We start from the raw sequence: 18,894 nt of genomic DNA, 5'->3' as shown, positions 1-18,894 counted from the left end.
CGAAACCCCCCAAGTGCTGCCAAACCCCCCTCCCCAGCGCCACCCAGCCCCCCCAAAACACAACACCCCCCCGGCGCCACACACCACACAGAAACAAACCCTCCTTCCCCAGCGCCACCCCACCAAAACAGCAGTATTGAACCTCGGTAATTTGTTATAGCGGGCCTCTACGGTAGTATAATTAAGGTAAAAGAAAAATGTCTTTTTGCTAGAAGTAGAATAAGATCTTCCCCCCACTTTGTAATCAATTGCCCTGTTGATTGAATGAGGTGTGAATGAGGAAGGCATGGAAGGCAGGCACCTCCAGACAGCTGCAACTCTTGGAGAGGGCAGGGCCGGCTCTAGGATTTTTGCCACCCCAAGCAAAAAAATTTTTGGCCGCCCCCCCCTTTTTTTCGTGCCCCTCTGTCCCCGGCCCCGCCCCAACTCCACCCCTTCCAAACCCCTTCTCCAAATCCCCAGCCCCGCCTCCTCCCCCGGTGTACCGCATTTCCCCCCCACCATTGCTTCCTGCAGGCCCCCCACGACCTCCCGCCCTAGCTCACCTCCGCTCCGCCTGCTCCCACGGGTGTGCTGCCACTCCGCTTTTCCCCCCTCCCTCTCAGGCGAGGGAGGGTGGAGAAGCGGAGCAGCGGCGCGTTCAGGGGAGCAAGCGGAGCAGAGGTGAGCTAGGGTGGGGGGGGTGCAGGAAATAGGGTGACCAGACGTCCCGATTTTATCGGGACCGTCCTGATATTTCCTTGTTTGTCCCGCGTCCCGACCGACATGCGGTCGGGACAACCGGACAAACAAGGAAATGCCCCGGAGCCTAGAGCCCGGAAGTGCTCGCACCCCCCCCCCCGCCCCGACTCCGCCCCCTCCTCCCCCGATTGGCTCCCTCCCCGAATCCCCGCCTCTTCCCCGGGCTCACCCTTCCTCCCCCCTCCGCAAGCGCTGGAGGGAGGCCCGGGAGACTCAGGGGAAGCGCGGGGCCGGGGTGAGTAACAGTCCGGCCTGGCCCCGAGCAGGCAGGACTCAGTCGGGCGGTAGGGCGAGGAGGGGGGCGGCCCGCGGGGCCAGGCGGCGGCTGTTCTCACCCCCGGGCAGCGGGACTCGGGAGCAGCCGCTGCTGCAGCTCCCACTGCCGCGGGGGAGGAAGCGGCCATGGCGCTCCGCGGCTGCGGCGCCTCCGAACCCCCCGAGCCGGGGCCTGCTGCGGGGACCCAGCAGCGCGTACCCTGGGCCCAGCCCCTGGCCAGTCGCGTCTGGGCTCTGCCCAGCTGGTGCAATCCCGCGGCGGCCCCGGGGCGGAGGCATCGGCAGCCCAGCCCCGTTCGTTCCCCTGCGGGACCCGAGCGGGACGGGGGGGCTGGGGCCTGCTGCCCCCGCTCCGGGGCCGCCGCGGGATAGCACCAGCTGGGCAGCAGCCCAGACGCGACTGGCCAGGGGCTGGGCCCAGTGTGTGCACTGCTGGGTCCCTGCAGCAGGCCCCGGCTCGGGGGGTTCGGGGGCGCCAGAGCCGCAGCCGCGGAGCGCCATGGCCGCTTCCTCCCCCGCGGCAGTGGGAGCTGCAGCAGCGGCTGCTCCCGAGTCTCGCTGCCCGGGGGGGGAGAACAGCCACGCCCCCCGCCACGTCACCCCCCCCCGCCCCGCGTCCCGATATTTGTCTTTGGTGATCTGGTCACCCTAGCAGGAAATAACGGGGGGTAGAGGAACCACTCCCCGCTCCAGCTCACCTCCGCTCCACCACCACCACTGCCTCCCCCAAGCGCCCCGCCGCTTGGTTTGTCCTCCCTCCCAGCCTTGCTGAGTGAAACAGCTGTTTCGCGTGTGGCAAGCCTGGGAGGGAAGGGGGAGAAGCGGAGTGGCGGCGGCGCGCTCAGGGGAGCAAGCGGAGGCGAGCTGGGGCGGCGGGGGCACTTTTTCCCATGTCTCGGAGTTGGCGCCTATGATGGCCGGCGCCAGAATGCTGCCCCTAGAAATATGCCGCCCCAAGCACCTGCTTGTTTTGCTGGTGCCTGGAGCTGGCCCTGGGAGAGGGGATGGGAGCCAGACCAGATCAGTAGAACAGGTCAGCCACGATTCACCGCTTGCCTCCTCAGCCCCCCTCCCCTGGCTCACCTACTCACTCCCCGCCTGCTCTCCTACTCAGCCCCACACTTCACCCACTGCTTGCCTACTCACCCCCCTGCGGGCCGCACAGTGAGCCCACCTACTCAACCCCTGCAGGTCGCACAGTGAGCCCATGCGGGCCGCATGTGGCCCCCAGGCCGCATGTTGTGCAGGCCTGACTAATGTGTGCCATGTTAATTTTATATTGTTCTAATTTTTCTTAATCGAAATATCATGTGGTACCAAATCATGTTGTGACATCTTGACATGGCATTGGCCTCACAGCGATTTCAGGAGGTTTTGATGGCGCAGAAGGCCTAGCTGATAGTGTTGTGCTGCCCCATCCTAATCAGGACTTTCCCACTGGAATCAGTGCAGGTGGTAGATCTGACACAAATATAGCAGGGGCGGATCTGTGGCTTTCACTAACCCCTAATCAGACCTAGTTTTAGAAGTAAGGGCACAAAATGACCTTTGCTTCTGTCCGCTCTCAGGGAGTCCTTCTCTTAGCAGATAACTAGCACCATAGTAGCCCAATACAAATCTGGAAAAAACAGCTTGTAGAGTAGTATGCAAGTGGTGTCTAGCTGAGAGAAATATCCTGCTAGCTTAGACAGTAATGTGGGGTTCCTTCTGCACAGCTGACAGAGCTGCTGCCTAGAACTCACAGTAGCCCTTGGTCTCATAGGGAGGGGTGCAGGTCATACATTGAGCCTATCTAGCCCTGAGAATACAGTGAGGCTGCTGGAGTCTCTGGTAGCTGGTTGGTGGTATTCAGGAGTATCTGGACTACAGTTGGAAGAGACGAGTGTCTCAGTGCATCCCACCTCACCTCCAGCATTTCGGTCCAAATAGTTTTGCCTCAGACCAACCAACCAACACACAGCTTTGTGCCATTGGTTGTGTAATCTAGTTCCGTGTTCCTGCAATCTGTGGTGAGCCAATGCAACAGAGAATGATGCAAGCATCCTGGGGACATCAAGGAAGGCATGATTTCTCCTCACCATTCAGTTCTAAATTTGCAAGATGTTTTTAAGACAATAAGCAAAACGCAAAGGAAAACCCTAAGGTCCCTTAATTAACTTTGTATCACTGTTGAATTTCTTAAAATAAAATTAATTTGATTTCATCTAGAATTTTGTTTAAACAAATGAAAGCTCCTCCCCTCATTTCTCTGAGAATTTCTGTGCCCTCTGAGAGATCTTCCAAAGCTCTTCCCTTTTCAATCCCCCTTGTTTTTTGCTATTCCCTTCTCTGCCAGCATCAGCATAGCAACATTCTGCTCACTCACTTTCCCAGAGCGGGTAAATACAATATTTTATTTATTTATTTTTGTAACAATTGAGTAAAACATCATCAGTTTTTTCATTATCTTCTCCATGACCAGTGGTTGAAGTAGATTTTAACAAGAGGATGGAGATCCTTTAGCCCACCAGCCAAGGAGGAGGGGGAACTGTGAGGAAGGAGTGCTTCGCTTAGCCAAGGAGAGGAGGGGTGCTCTCTCTGCTGTTAGTGGGGGAGGGAAAACTATTATGCGCCTCCTGATCATGACAGTAAGGGTAGGCAGGTAGATTTTGTACCCAGGCTGTACATTTTCATGAATGTTGCAAGACTTAATTTGTTATCACTGGGCTTCAGAGTTTTCACCCCAGTGAGATAAATGTGGGGAGTTCGTACTTCTGTTAAAATACATCTACATTGGGAAAAGCATCTTGTATTGACAGTGCCTCTCCTGGCCTCCTCTCAGTTGTGTTGAATACAGATCAGCTGCCAGTGTAGATTGGACCAAATCATTACAGCAAGTGAGATTGTATTGATAGGTTTGACCCATCTACACTAGCAGCTAAACTGTTTTCAAAATTGCTTGGAAGGACCAGGGAGGAACCATTGTCAACTATTAGTCATTTTCACAGTGCAGACAATCACTGTAGATCTATTCTTTTAATATGTCTATTGATTCATAGGCTTTAAGACCGGAAGGGGCCAACATGATCACCTAGTCTGACCTCCTGCACATTGCAAGCCACAGAACCTCACTTAGCACTCCTGTAGAACCTTACCCATCCATTCCTTCACTGCATCAATCCACTTTCAGAAGAAACCCTGCAACCAAAACTTAGAATCCTGTGTAAATTTGTCAATGGAAATACACCAAATACACAAAGATGCTCTCTGTGACCTAGCATAGAATGTTCCAGGGGCTCTCTCTCTGGTGGCCTCGTCTTTTAGTTTTGCTTTGTTTCAGGTTCCAAGAAAAAATTCAAAGTGAAACTCTGCTGAAACTACATGTGAAACCACTAACTTTCTCATTGTTTCCACCTGAAGTGTTACCTTCGCTCACAATGTTGCCCAGGCGTGACTTGCTGAAAGGTTAATGAGCAATAGCAAACGTGACCTGATGTTCAAGTGTCTGATATATTTAGAAATCATGAGTGTTACTTCTTTTGGGGTTTCACAAAGAAAATTGCATGAGCTCTAGATGGAATCTAATTGACTTTTTGTGACAGAAAAAGAGATGGGCAAAATTTTGTGACCAACCCTATTTTTTCAGCAAAAAGTGCAGATTCAGTTACACAAAAATGTTCTGTGAATTCATGTTGGCTTTACCAAATTATTCATCTAAAAAAATTCCCAAAAATCTAAATGTCTTGTTTTGAAATTTTTGAAACAAACCTTTTTTAATTTTTTGGTTTGAAACTAGCTTTTCTTTCAAAATTTCCAGTAATTTTATTTTTTAAAATGTCAAATATTTAAAAATGCGCTAAACTGAAACAAAATGTTTCATTTCATCTGAATTACATTTTTAAATCTTTTCAATTCATTTCATTTTCTGTCCACCCTGAAATTTTTTGGACATTTTTAAATTGCCAAAAAAACAAAACAAAAAAATGTTATTTGCCTGGCTCTAGACAGAGATCCCTTTGCCATTAGAACATAAGAACGGCCAGGCTGGGTCAGACCAATGGTCCACTGAGCTAGTATTGTCTCTGACAGTGGCCAGTGCTAGATGCTTCAGAGAGAAGGAACAGAACAGGCCAATTTCAAGTGATCTGTTCCTTGTTGTCCAGTCCCAGCTTCTGGCAGTTGGAGGTTTAGGGACACCCGGCACATACGGTTACATCCCTGGCTTTCTTGGCCCTTCCCCTAAGCTCTGTCTGTTCTTATGGCTTGTCTGTATGAAATTAAGGCACAGCAAGCTGGCGTGTAAATCTGCCTTTTCTAGCGTACCGTGCACTGACTGCCTTTGGGAATCCTGCTGCCACACACTGGAAGTTCTGTCGTGCGCTTTAATCTATCCCACTTTGAAACACGAGTCGAATAAAGTGCACTATGGAAGTTTTAGTGAGCAGCAGCAGAGTCCACAAGGGCACTCACTTACTGTGTGGCAGGCTGGGTCAGGGTAGATTTACAGTTGAGCTTGCTGTGCACTGTTTGTATAAACAAGTAAAGCCCTGCACAGATACAAAATTTGCATCCGCATGCGATCTGCAAATATGGTCCGTGGATATCTGCAGATTTGCAGGGCTCTATAAACAAGCCCTTAGACTGGCAACCCTTCAGGACAGGGACAGTCTCTTCTCATCTGTCGGAAAAGCATCCAGCCCACCATGAGCGTTACCAAAGACAAATAATAATAAACTTGAATTAGCATATTACTTTAAATGCGACCTGATGTTTAGCTCCAATGTCCTAGATGGCTAAAAATAGTGAATCCCTCACTTAGAGCCTAATCCAAAACCCACTGAAGACATTACAAAGACTCCCCTTGATTTTAGTGAGTTTTGAATCAGGCCCACAGTAAAGTGCATTTTAATCTACACAAGACACTATAAGCAGAGCTTCACTATCCTGGAGTCCCTTTCACTCTTTGCCCCTTGTGTAGTGCTGTCTTCACCCCCTTTAGTAGCACAGGGTACCATCAGCTGAGTAGTCTCTCTCTGTTCCCCCTATTACCCACAGAGCGGTGGACACTCCAGGTCCATTCCTGTCCTAACCAATGCTCTGCAACCTGCCCTTCCACTAATCTGTTCTGTGCAGAATGCCTGGCAGGGTGATACTAATAGTGGATTGCAGGAGGCCTGACTGTTGGCAGGACACACCTTTGAAAGAAGAGTGTTTGCAGGGGCCTCCCAAGAACCTGAGCCCAAGACAGGATGTCTGCTCTGAAAGGCCATGCCCAGAGTGTGAACAGCAGAAAAGTTACCTTAGAGCAGAGGTTCTCAACCTGGGGCCCAATCAGCACACAGCTGCGGCCTATGTGACATCTTCAGGGCCATACAGGTATTATATATATTGTATGGATATGGCCCACATAACACATATGCAGCCCGCAATAGTAATTAGATTGAGAACCTCTGCCTTAGAGGTACAGGTAAGAAGTGTTATGTTAGGGTTACCATACGTCCGGATTTTCCCGGACATGTCCGGCTTTTTGGGCTCCAAATCCCCGTCCGGGGGGAAATCCCAAAAAGCCGGACATGTCCAGGAAAATCGGGACATGCGGGCGGCGGTGCTGGACCGGGGGCCGGCGGGGCCGAGCGCCGGGGGTGCTGGGGACACCGAGCGCCGGCGGGGCCGGGGACCAGGGGGGTCGGGGGCCGGGCCGGGGGCCGGCGGGGCTGAGCGCCGGCGGTGCCGGGGACCGGGAGCGCCGGCGGGGCCAGGGACCGGGGGCGAGCGCCGGGGGCACCGAGGACCGGGAGCCGGCGGGGCCGAGCGCCAGCGGTGCCGGGGACCGGGAGCCAGCGGGGCCAAGCACCGGGGGTGCCGGAGACCGGGGGCACCGAGCGCCGGCGGGGCCGGGGACCAGGGGGGCCGAGCGCCGGCGGTGCCGGGGCCTGGGGGCGCCGAGCGCCGGGGGCCAGCGGGGCCGGGGGCCGGCGGGGCCGAGTGCCGGCGAAGCCGGGGGGTGCTCGGCCGGGGATCCGGGGGCCAAGGGGGTGCTGAGCGGACCAGGGGGCCGGCGGGGCTGGGGGGCGCTGAGCGGGCCGGGGGGCCGGCGGGGCCAGAGGGTGCTCGGCCAGGGGTCCGGGGGCCGGGGACCGGCAGTGCTGGGCGGGCCGGGGGTGCTCGGCCAGGGGCCGGGCCTGGGGCCGGCACCCCAGGGCCCGAGCCGACCCAGACTGGAAACACCGCGGGGGCCAGCCTGGGCTGCGCCTCCTCCCCCCATACCCCCCCTTACCTGCTTCAGGCTTCCCGCGAATCAAATGTTCGCGGGAAGCAGGGGAGGGGGCGGAGTTGGGGCGGGGACTTTGGGGAAGGGGCGGAGTTGGGCGGGGGCATGGGCGGGGTGGGGGCGGGGCCCCGTGGAGTGCCCTCCTTTTGGAGGCTCAAAATATGGTAACCCTAGTTATGTTGGAATCAAGGACTAGTTTTAATATCTGTTGAACTTTGAAAATCTTTCTTTGTTTGATTGCTTAAATATCCATATAAATGTGTCCAGAGGAAGGTGCAACTGGCAATTTCCACAAGGGCAGGCAACCATCCCTCTTTCACCAGAGTAACATTATTACTGGTGCTATATTAACACCCAGAGCCCCCAATCAGAAACAGGTCCCTAGCTTGCTGGGCACTGTACAGACTACTCAGTTTATTGGCTGAGCAAAGTGAGGTCTAACACTCAACTCAGTGGCACTTGTCTGCCTGTAATGAGATAACTTTTAAAGGCAAAGTCCAATTAATTCCAAAATGTCAGGGAACATTCTAGGTGTCAGTGGGGGAGAATCCCATTGATTTTTGGTGACAACGAGGAAACTGGAACATGGGAAAAGTCTGATTTCCACACAGTGCCCATTTGGTGCTACATTGTGACCTCAGTGGTAACTCAGTCTGTCATTAAGCACTCCTTCCAGGTTCTTTGCATGCTTCAATCCCATTGGTTGAAATGAGTCAGCAAATGAAACTGCAGGCCAGGCCTGAAGTGCTTTGACATAAGTGCAGGGCCTGAAGACTGAACTAGTATTCGGCTGCTTCAAATCAGGAGCAATATTGGCTGAGTAGGAGTGAGGCTGGAGATTTCCACACCATTCCTGGCTGGCTCCGGTGAATTCTTTTATCTTTGCCCAGTCAAAACGGTTTTATTTCATCTATAGAGATTCCTCTGCCTGCAGCACTAGGGTTGCCGGGCATCCAGTTTTTGACCGGAACGCCTGATCGAAAAGAGACCCTGGCTGCTCCGGTCAACACTGCTGACCGGGCCATTTAAAGTCCAATTGCCAGCACAGCAGGGTTAAGGCAGTCTCCCTGCCTGCCCCGGCTCTGCACAGCTTCCCAGAAGCAGCCGGCATGTCCAGACACTAGGCGCAGGGGCGATCAGGGATGCTCCGCATGCTGCCCCCAGCGCCAGCTCCGCAGCTCCCATTGGCCAGGAACCACAGCCGATGGGAGCTGCAGGGGTGGGCCACAGGCAACGCATACCACGCAGGGAAGCTGCCTTAGCCCTGCTATGCCACCAACCAGGAGTCGCCTGAGGTAAACGCCGCCCGGCCAGAGCCCACACCCTGAACTCCCTCCCCCAGGTCGGAACCCCCTCCCGCACCCTAACACCATCCCAGACCCTGCCCCCTGAACCTCCTGCCCCAGGTTGGAACCCCCTCTCGTACACAAACTCTCTCCCACACCCTGCACCCCCTCGTGCACCCCAACCCCCTGCCCCTACCCGGAGCCCCCTCCCAGACTCTAAACCCCTCGGCCCCAGCCCGGAGCCCCCTCCTGCACCCCAAACCCATCATCCCCAGCCCACCCAAGAGCCTACACTCCCAACCCAAGCCTGCACCTCCTCCCACACCTCAACCCCTTGCCCCAGCCCGGAGCCCTCTCCTGAACCCTGAACCCCTAATTTCTGGCCCTACTCTGGAGCCCGCAACCCCAGCTGGAGCCCTCACGCCCTCCCACACCACAGCCCCCTGCCCCAGCCCAGTGAAAGTGAGTGGGGGGCGAGCAAGCGATGGAGGGAGGGAGGCTGGAGGGAGGGGGGCGGGACAGGAGGAGGGGCAAAGGTGTTCAGTTTTGTGCAATTAGAAAGTTGGCAACCCTATGTAGCACCAAATGGGCACCATCAAGGGGAGAGATGACCATGAAGGCAGCAGGGTTAGGGTTTAACGTTGGGGTTAAGGTTTCTGGAGGGAATCAGTGATGACTGGCTGAGTTCCCTCTGATTTCACAATGCTACTGCTCAGGCTCCTCTGCCCGCAGCACCTTGTTGTTAACATGAAACAGCGGAGGAGCCTGAGCAGTAGCATTGAGATGGATAAAACAAGGTAGAGAGGAAGAGCTGTGGCTTAGACAACCTGCCAATCAAATATGAGGTTTAGTGGAAGTATGCTGTATAATTAGGGCCCTTCGTTTTCAGTCAAACCTGGCATTTTATTGGTAAAAATCCGTTTAAACTGAAAACGAAGGGGCTTATGTATAATTGTTATAGGCTCAAAGCTAGAGATTGTGTTCCTGCCCTTTCTGACACCTGCCAGCTCTACTCCTGAATTCCAGTCTCCTGCATGGTCTGTGTTACACTCTCATCCACATCCCAGCACTCCACTGGTCTGACTGGCATAGTTTTGAGCTAAAAAGCATGGCAACTCTTTGGCCTGATCTTGCATTTACTGATGTGTACCAGTATCTGATCAATTTCCAGCCAGCTGCCTGAAGTTTCTGGATTTTGACATTTTTGGCTGAGCAAAGCGAAGTCTTACACTCACCTCAATGCCACGATCGGCCGAACCTGCGGACGCGGCAGGTAAACAAACCGGCCCAGCCCACCAGGGTGCTTACCCTGTCGGGCCGCATGCCAAAGGTTGCAGATCCCTGCTGTAGATCAAAGAACCAGCTGATGGAAGCTTTTTACACCTCCCAGCATAAAAGTACCCCATCTCAGCTCTGCCCTTCTTTTCAATACAGTTTTAAAATGTTGACTCTCTGAATGACTTATCTCCCAGACAGAAAGAAAAGAAATAGGAGTGTGGGGGGTGGGGGGAAGAATACACACAGAGTTCCTGGCACAGGGAGGAAAATTGGGGACCCTGGTATGGCAGGGAGAGGAGAATTGGGGGTCACACAGAGTCTCTAGCATAAGAGAAGGGGTGGCAGTGCAGAGAGCCCTTGAAATAGAGGGGCATGGGAGGAAGGCACAGAGAGTTTACAAAGGGGAATGAGAAGGATGCAAGGGGGCTCTGGTGTGTGGCATGCAGAAACAACGATAACAACAGTTATTTATCTCCCCAAATCATAGAAGTTCTTAGCAATTATTGTCTGACTAAAAAGACCTATTTTGTGGCAGATTTCTCCTTTCACACACCACAGCCATCAGTAAATCTGGCAGCTAGTAACCAGGAAATGGGAAATGAGGTGTGTGGGGGAGAACATGAGGTTTTTTTCTTCTTTATATGAAACAAACATTTGTGGCTGCCCAGCATTAAGCTGATTCCCAGATTTGGAGTCAGGGTGGATTTTTCTTTAGGTCACATTGGCAGCAACAGAGCAGGGAGCGTGTGTTAGGATCAGAGCATCATGTCCCACACAATCATTTCCCTGCAGTTTCAGGCATCATTATAGAACCCCACTTTCAGCTTGTAGCCCTTTATTTGTTAACCTGTTCTGTCTTTAATTTTCACTGAGCAACTTTTACTTGCAGACATCAGAAGCCCCAATTACAAAACTCTTCTCTGTGTTCAGCGAAGGCCGTGAGACATCACACATGAGATAAGTGACCCTGATTCGAGGCCAGCTGAGGGCACCAAAGCAGCAGCTGAAGGCTGGCAGCTTTGCTGGTATCCAACTTATTTAGAAATACTCAAGACTATTGGAGTAGGGAAAACTTCAGAGCCCGACAGTGATCTCTCGACAGCTCAGTTTCTGAAAACTGGGGAGCACCCAGTTAATAGATCAATGAAAAGTCTACTCTGATTGGTGTCCTGTATGCCCAGAGAAGCAGGCAGAAGTGACAGCTTCCTAATGTGTGTACACAAACACATGCGCAGTAATGACAGCAAAGATGAGCATCTCTATAGACTACAAAGATGGTCTTCTTTGAACTCAAACAAACTGCCTCTATCTGCCACTCTGTTAATAATGAAAGACTCTATTCACCTAGAACCCAGGGCAAATGTGCTGTGCTTATACCTCCAAAAGAGCTGGGGTTAAGCAGCAAATAGAAAATAATCTAGCTCTTCATCTCTGCACATTCTCAATATCCCTTTATGGGACCAGCGCTGTTGTTTTGTTTATCATTTGGCTTTGTTCTGACACACAAATTAGTTCAAAGTGAAGGAAAAAGGAGGACAGTAATTGCAGGGAGCAGAATTTAACAAACACAACAGCTCCCCTTCTTACCCCCACATAAACAGCACTCTTCAGCCATCCCCAGAAGAGAGCCCCTTCCTTAAGAGTCTTTGAGAAATCTCCCTTGAATCTTAACACAGGGAGGAAGGTGAGAAAGTAAATAACACATATCTACCTACGCTGGAATTCCTCTGACTTCTGAGCAAACAAAAAGAGGGTGGATACAGAAAGTGGATAGAAAATTAGGTTTTCCTTTCCTCTCCTTTTTGGGGAGAGGAAAACCAATCTGACTTTACCTTGGTAGAAAGCCAGGTAGAGAGCGATGAGCAGCACCCAGCCCTTCCACACGCCGTTCATTGCATGACTGTGGTAAACATCCATCTTTACTCGCTGAAATTGGAGCTAGCCCTTCTCCAGGATTTTTCTGTCCTGTATCTTACACGCGCACTCGGAGCAACCCTGAGACAGAAGGAGCAAGAGAGTTGCATACACAGGAAATTTCACTGAGATAATGCATACTGTAATTTGAGAGAGGAGCTGAGAGCACCCCCAGGAGGTCAGAGGAAGAAAAGAAACTTTGTGCTGTTCAACACAATGGTCCAATCCCTGCAGGTTTCCTGAAATCAACAGGGGACTGTGACTGGGCAGGACTGCTAAATTCAGCTTGTCTACTTCCATGGCACACAAAACACATGCACTGAGAGATTAGGTGGCCACATGCACACACACAACTGTGAAATGCAGCACTTCATTCTGTTTTCCATTTATATGTTACTGGTTTTAAAATAAGTGGATTAGGGTAGCAGGAGGCTGATTTGTTACATTTGGAGGTAGCTAGTTAGACACTTCAAAATATGCTTTCCTCACAAGAAAGTACAACTCAGATGCACTATCCAGGTTTCAGTGAAGTTTGTACTTTTTTAAAGAACCCAATTTCTAGCTGAGTTGATTGAAGCACAAGTTGTGTGAGGGGCTCATTCAGGATCAGAATCCAGAGTCCATTTCGCCTGGTAAGTGACCCTTTCCTAGCGTAATCATGGTTTTTTCCCCCTTTCAGGAGATACTATTGGATCTTGTAAGGGTCCTGTGTCTCAGGGGTAGGGACGGCCCCCTTTGGCAGCTGCGGAGAATTGGTACTCATGCCGAGTTGGTCTTTCGGGCACCCGGGCTTGCAGCTGAGTCACTGAGCAAGTGGTAGCTCAGCCCCCTGGACAGGGGAGAGATGGGGACATGCAGAGCAGATCAGTCCTTCAGGCTTAAGGGTTGAGTATTCAAGCAGTCAATGGCTCAGGCCTATAGGCCTAGGGTTAGTGCTCATCCAGCTCCGAGTGGGGGGCCAGAGGTAGGGAGACCCAAGACCACCCTGCTCCACTGAGTTCCACCCCAGGGCCCTGGAAGTGACAGGTTATCCCATCACAGGGGTGGTGCGGAAGCATGGGGTCCCTGCCTTGTCTCCAAACACCACAGCTGAGTCAATGCCTCGTTTCCCTGGGTTACTTCTTACTGTCATCTGGTGGCCCTGTTCCGCAGCATCAGGGACCTTGTTCCTTGTCTCTGCACCAAGCAGCTCACTCTCCACTTCCTCTCTGGGTCTCTCTGTCTCCTGGGGCAGCAGCTGGCTCCGGGGAGTCATCACCCGCCACAGCCGGTCATGGGCTGTGCTGGCGGTTCGGCTCCCTGAGACGGACGTCTGGCTCCAACAGAACTGCAGGACCCTGCTCTTATATTTCCGGCCCTGCCCCCACGCTTCCTGCACGTGTTTAGCTGAGGCCAACAGAGTGAGTTAGCCCCCTCTGTGCGAGAGTGAGGCCATTCCACCTCATCTCACACACACACACCCTTAAGTCCATCCCCGAGGAACTGAGATTCACCTTCCCCCACCCGGGAAAAGAAATCATGTTTGTGTGCCTTTACCGGCTCAGTGTTGAACTGAGAAAGTATATGGTAAGAGGATCAGATGTCACCTCATTAACCATGGTTTGGTCTCCTTTGCAGCATGCAGTGATCAGTCACTAGAAGAAAGGGGGCTCTATTGCAGGGCTTCTGCGGTCCACTTGACAGTGAGGGCCTCTTTTTCAATCACGGAGTAGTTGCACTTGTGTGGAAACAGCTTCCAACTGATGTAAATCATGGGGTGCTATTCTCCCCTTCTCAGGAGAGGACTGCTCCCAGAGACACTTCTGAGGCATTGGTTTGAAGGACAAACTCTTGAGAGAAGTCAGTGCTGAACAGCATGGGTTGTCACAGGAGGTCTTTAAGTGCCTGGAAGGCTTGAGCACGGTCTTGTGTCGAGCGAACTCGTCAGGGCTGTCCTTCAGAAGTTATGTCAAGGGGGCTAGGATCAATGAGAAGTTGGGGACAAAGCGGCAGTAATAGCCCGCTAATCCCAGGAACTTCTTTCGTTGCAGCAGCGGATAGGTCTGAAGGGCCTGGACTTTACCCACAAGGGGTGGTCTTGACCACACTCCAGAATGTATCCTAGATAGGTGGTCTCCTCCCAGCCTAGTTTGCATTTGCTGGGATTCACCATGAGTCCAGCTGTGTGTAAGGCTTGAAGGATGGCCGCCACTTGTTGAGATGGTCCTCCCACTTACTGCTATACATGACCACGTTGTCCAAGTAGATGGCGGCATAAGTGCCTTAGGGCCATAAGATATGGTCCATAAACTGCTGGAAGGTGGAGGGAGCCCCATGGAGCCAGAAGGGCATCCTGGTAAATTGGTATAGTCTCACTGGGGTGGCAAAGGCTGTCTTCTCCTTGGAGGCTGGATCCAGCTGAATGTGCCAGTACCCTTTTGTGAAGGTCTAGCAAGATTTGCTGAGCCAGTCAAGCAATTCATTGACTTGGGGCATCGCGTATGCATCGAACTTTGATATGGCATTCACCCTCCTAAAGTCTCTACAGAACCTGAGGGACCAGAACACTGGAGCTACGCCACTCACTCTGTGACTCCTCAATCACCCTCAGTTCTACCATTGCTCAGACCTCTTTCTCCACCATCTCTCACATTCACCACGGCAGGGGCTGAGTGTTCTCTCAGACGATCTCCCCCGGGGTTCTCAGGATCACATGCTGCACAAGAGTGGTTTGTCCCGGCCAGGCCATAAAGGTCTTGGGAAATGCTTTTAATAGATTCCTGACTTGCTTCCTTTGTTTGGGAATCAGGGTGTCACCAATTTGGGGTTCCTCAAAGTCTGTCAGGACTGGAGCCTGTGGGCCCAACTCTGGCTCAGGGCTATACTGGGCAATCAGCAACCCCTCTCAATCACATCAGGGTTTCAAATGATACATCTGTAGTTTCTTTCTCTTGTCCGGCTGCCAGATTTCTCAGGGCAAGCAGTTTTGAGTTTTCAGAGAGGAGCTACAGGAGAGCTCTATCTCCAGGCTCAAAGGCCCTTTCCCCAAGCTTCCTGGTTGTAAGCCTGCTCCCGTGACTTCTGTGCATTGTGGAGATTCTTGCATGCTAAGGCCCCACCTTCTCAAGTCAGTCGCACAGTCAGAGGATATACTGCAGGAGACCTTGCGACAGAGAAGGTGCCTGCTCCCAGTTCTCACCCGCCACGTTCAGGATTCCCCATAGCTGCCTCCCATAAAGCAGCTCAAATGAAGAGCGCTTAGTTAACAATTGAGGAACTCCCTGGATTGCGAGTAGCAGAGTGGGGATGAGCTGGTCCCTGTAGTGGAGCTCTCTTGGGGAGAATCTCCAAAGCACGCCCTTGAGGGTTCAGTTGAACGCTCAACTCAGCTGTCCATCTGAGGGTGATAAACAGACATCCAAATCATCTCAATGCCCAACAGGTTGCAGACTTGTTTAAGCAGCTTTCATGTGAAGTTCATCCCCTGGTCTGTCAAGATTTCTCAAGGAAGGCCCACTCAAGCAAAGACCTTGAGTAACTCCACAGCAATGGTCCGGGCTGTGGTATTACAGAGTGGGCTTGCTTCAGGGAAGCAAGTAGCATAGTCCAGGATCATCAGAATGTACCTGAAACTGGCCATGCTCCTCTCGAGGATTCCCTCCACCTCCATGGCAAGCCTCTCAAAGGGAACCCCCACCATGGATAGTGGGAGAAGCAGAGCCTTCGGTGCTCCCTGTGGAGTGATGAGCTGGCACTCTGGGCAGGAGCTGCAAAAGTCTTTGACTTCCCAATGGATTCCTGGCCCAAAAAAACAGGCCAAAATTTGGGCCAACATCCTTTTGTGGCCCAAATGCCCAGCAGCGGGGACATTATGGGCGAGCCTCATGACAGTTTGCCTGTGGCATCAGGGGACTACCAGCTGGGTCTGGGCCTCTTGCATCTGTGGGTTGTGGTCCACTTGTATAGACAGTCCCCTTTTAGCTCAATCTAAGGGTACTGCATTGCTCATTGGGGCTCCGTGACCCTCCCGTTTATTCTGGCCAGTTGCTCATACTCCCAACTCAGCATAGGGTCTTCTTACTGATCTCAGCCAAAGTCAGAGCTCGAGTTTGGTGGATGCTCCCCATGCTGGTGAACAGGGCCTGCCTTCTTGTCAGGGCTGTCAAGCTTACCATCCCGGGCTCCCCCGATGTCAGTGTCTGGATTACTGGATGTCTCCCCTGTTTCCTTGAGGAGGTCCCACTTGAATGTGGGCTTCAGTTTGCCTGGCTCGAGGTTCTCAGTGCATAGAATCTTCATAAATCCTGTTCAGCACCAGACGAGGATGACCGGGTAGGCCAGTCTTGAGGCCAGACCAACTGTCATGGTTCTGGTCTCACCATTCACTCTCATGGTGGCCCCCCACTGGGGTACAGCTTCATGTCCCCGCGGACACATTTAAGGAGATGACTTCCCACTGCAGATTTGGGGTGGTAATGAGGTCTTGTCGGACGAGTCTCTGCAGCCCAAGTCCACGAGCATGGGGACCCGTACCCCGTCAATTTCCACAGGGCTCGTCAGTTTGCTGGAGGGCTGTTTCCAAGCACGAGCCTCCCTGGTCCAGACTTGCCCGAAGTCACAGTCCATCATGGGGCACTCTTGGCAGAGATGGCCGTGGTGGCTGCAGGTGAAACATCGGCCCATTTCTGACCACTTAAGCCGGTGTCTGGGACTTGTCGAGAAGGTCGGGCTTCCAGGCATCTGGGTTTCCCTCACTAGGTCAGTGGACCCTGTGGCCCTCCTTGACTCTCCAGGTGACAGCCACCAATACCTAGGATCCTGTTGGTATGACTCTCATTCAATCTCGGCCAACAGCTTGGGAAGTTTCTTGATTTGGGGGTTGTTCCTCTTTTGGCCGGAAAGTCTGTGGGTTGGGTTCTGATAGCAAGGGCAGACGGGGCTTTCGGTGGCCACATAGTTTTCCATTAAGATGACCGCTTTCCTCAGGGTCTCCAGCTGAAGACAGAGGACCAATGCCCTTCCTTGTGGCGTTAGGATGTGATTAATTGCTCCAGGACCACCCGTTTGGTGACCTCGACCCTGGTGTACTGCTTGGGCTAGAGCCACCACCAACAGGTGTCCTTCAGCTGCTGCGTGACCATGTGCAGTCTGGCCCCCAGTAGGTATGTCTCTCCCCAGAAATGTTGCCAGAATGTATTGGATGTAATGTCAAAGGTGGCAAGGATCGTGCTTTTCAGTTGCCTGTCAAATATGGTGCTAGGAGACTGGCCCACTGTTCAGGGAGCCACTGTGCCACTGAGGCAACCCACTCAAATGTGACCAGAAAGGCCTTTGGGTCATCGTCAGGCACAGAAGAGCAGGAAGGGCTGCCGGGATCGCCCCTCCCATGGGGCCTGGTGTCACAGGGGCTGGCAGCATGGCAGTGATCTATAGCAGGCATTGCTGCTGTTGATCTCAATGCTGGGCAGGGCCGGCTCCAGCTTTTTTGTGGCCCCAAGCAGCGAAGAAAAAAAAAAAGAAAAACCCGATTGAGCTGCCGCCAAAGAGGAAGAGAGGGAGTGAAGGACCCGCCGCCAAATTGCCGCCGAAGTCTGAAATGGACCGATTGAGTTGCTCCCGAAGTCTGAAGCGGAGCGATTGAGTTACCGCCGAAGTGCCGGCAAAGAGGAAGCGAGGGACTGAAGGACCCACCGCCGAATTGCCGCCGCAGACCCGGATGTGCCGCCCCAACAACAGACGGAGTGCTGCCCCTTTCAATTGGCCGCCCCATACACCTGCTTCCTTCACTGGTGCCTGGAGCCGGCCCTGATGCTGGGCCCCCAATTCCCGAATCAGCTGTTACTGTTGGTTGCCCAGCTGTTGGTGGAGCTGCTGTTGCTGCTGGAGCTGGACTGCCTGTTGCTGTCGCTAGCTCTTGGAGAGCCACTTTATCAGCTTCTCCATCTCCATCAGACTGGGAGGGGAACTGAGGGCTACATAAATAAGCAGTCAATGGCCAAGGCCTTCTGGGAAAGGGCTAAGCAAACAGCAGTCAATGGCTCAGGCCTAAGGGTCTAGGGATTAGTGCTCATTCAGCCCCAAGTGTGGGGCCAGGGGTGGGAGACCCGGGCCCACCCTGCTCCACCAGGTCCCAGCCCAGGGCCCTAGAGGTGATGGGTGATCCCATCACAGGGTAGACAGGGAAGCGTGGGGTCACTGCCTTCCACCCACACAGCTGAATCATTGCCTCGTTTCCCTGGGATCCTTCCTACCATTGTCTGGTGGGGCTGCTTTGCAGCCGTGGGGGCCTGGCTCCTCGTCTTTGCACCATGTAGTTCATTCTCCACTTCCTCTCTGAGTCTCTCTGTCTTCTGGGTCATCAGCTGGTCTTCTCTCCAGGCTGGCTCAGGGGAGTCGTCACCCACCGCAGCCAGTCATGGGCTCCACTGACGGTTCAGCTCCCTTGGAAGGACGTCTGGCTCTTTACCTGTTCTGGCTCCAAGGGAGCTGCAGGGCCCTGCTCTTATACTTCCTGCACTGCCCCCTTGTAATGGCGGGACTCACCCCTGCAGCACCTCCTGCTGGTCATCCAGGGAATTAGCGTTTCCAGCCTCCGGAGCGCCTTCTGCAGGCCAGAGTCCCGCTTGCTGCTGGGCCTGAGTCCCTCCTGAACCCCGGTGCCCCTTTCAGGCCGGAGTGCTGCCCCTTGGCCGTATGCTCACAGATCTGGGTCTCCCACCCTCTATCCCTACCTCGCCTCAGTCTATGGCCACTGCCAGTCATCACCTAGCCCCCATTTCCTAGGGCAGACTGCAGTGTAAGTGCCACTCATCACTGGCAAGGGGGGTTTGGACCTGCTGCCTCTGCCTACCCTTGGGCTGCCCCTCTGTAACCCCAGTACCTTCTCGGCCTTTAGCAAGGCCTGCAGCCTGGGGGTTTTCCAGGCTGGCGCTCCCCAGCTCCTCTGGCCTTCCCCAGCCCTGCTCCAGTCTAGGTACCCTGCTCAGAAGCCAGGTCCATCCCTCTCAAAAGGCTAGAGAGAAAGTGTCTCTGTGCTCCTGGCCCATTGTCCTCTTATAAGGGCCAGCTGGGCCCTGATTGGGGCATGGCCGCATCTGTGGCTGGTTCCCAATCAGCCGAGGCTTGCTGCTTTTCCTACCAGCAGCCCTTTCGCAGCCTCAGCCCTCTCTC

At 53.4% G+C, this 18,894-nt stretch overlaps 2 protein-coding genes across 3 annotated transcripts in view; one reads left to right on the top strand and one right to left on the bottom strand.

Annotated features, from left to right (window-relative positions):
• Nucleotides 1-13,009, bottom strand: part of VSIR (V-set immunoregulatory receptor) — a 50,620-nt gene extending 37,611 nt beyond the window's left edge. Inside the window, exons 1-2 of one of the 2 annotated variants that reach the window (XM_054034017.1) lie at nucleotides 12,872-13,009; nucleotides 11,664-11,826 (exon numbers count right to left, since the gene is read on the bottom strand). In XM_054034017.1, coding sequence (XP_053889992.1) covers nucleotides 11,664-11,748 — 85 coding nt within the window. In that variant the 5' untranslated portion in view covers nucleotides 11,749-11,826; nucleotides 12,872-13,009. Of the gene's footprint in view, nucleotides 1-11,663; nucleotides 11,999-12,871 lie in introns of those variants that run through there. The other variant, XM_054034016.1, reaches the window with a different exon arrangement.
• Nucleotides 1-18,894, top strand: part of CDH23 (cadherin related 23) — a 516,293-nt gene that overhangs the window by 445,881 nt on the left and 51,518 nt on the right. The window lies entirely within an intron of this gene.

Source organism: Malaclemys terrapin, chromosome 7 (assembly GCF_027887155.1).
Source record: "Malaclemys terrapin pileata isolate rMalTer1 chromosome 7, rMalTer1.hap1, whole genome shotgun sequence".
In the NCBI taxonomy this organism is placed as follows: domain Eukaryota; kingdom Metazoa; phylum Chordata; order Testudines; family Emydidae; genus Malaclemys; species Malaclemys terrapin.
Note: the sequence above shows the minus strand (reverse complement) of the source record. Positions and strands in the feature narration are given on the sequence as shown.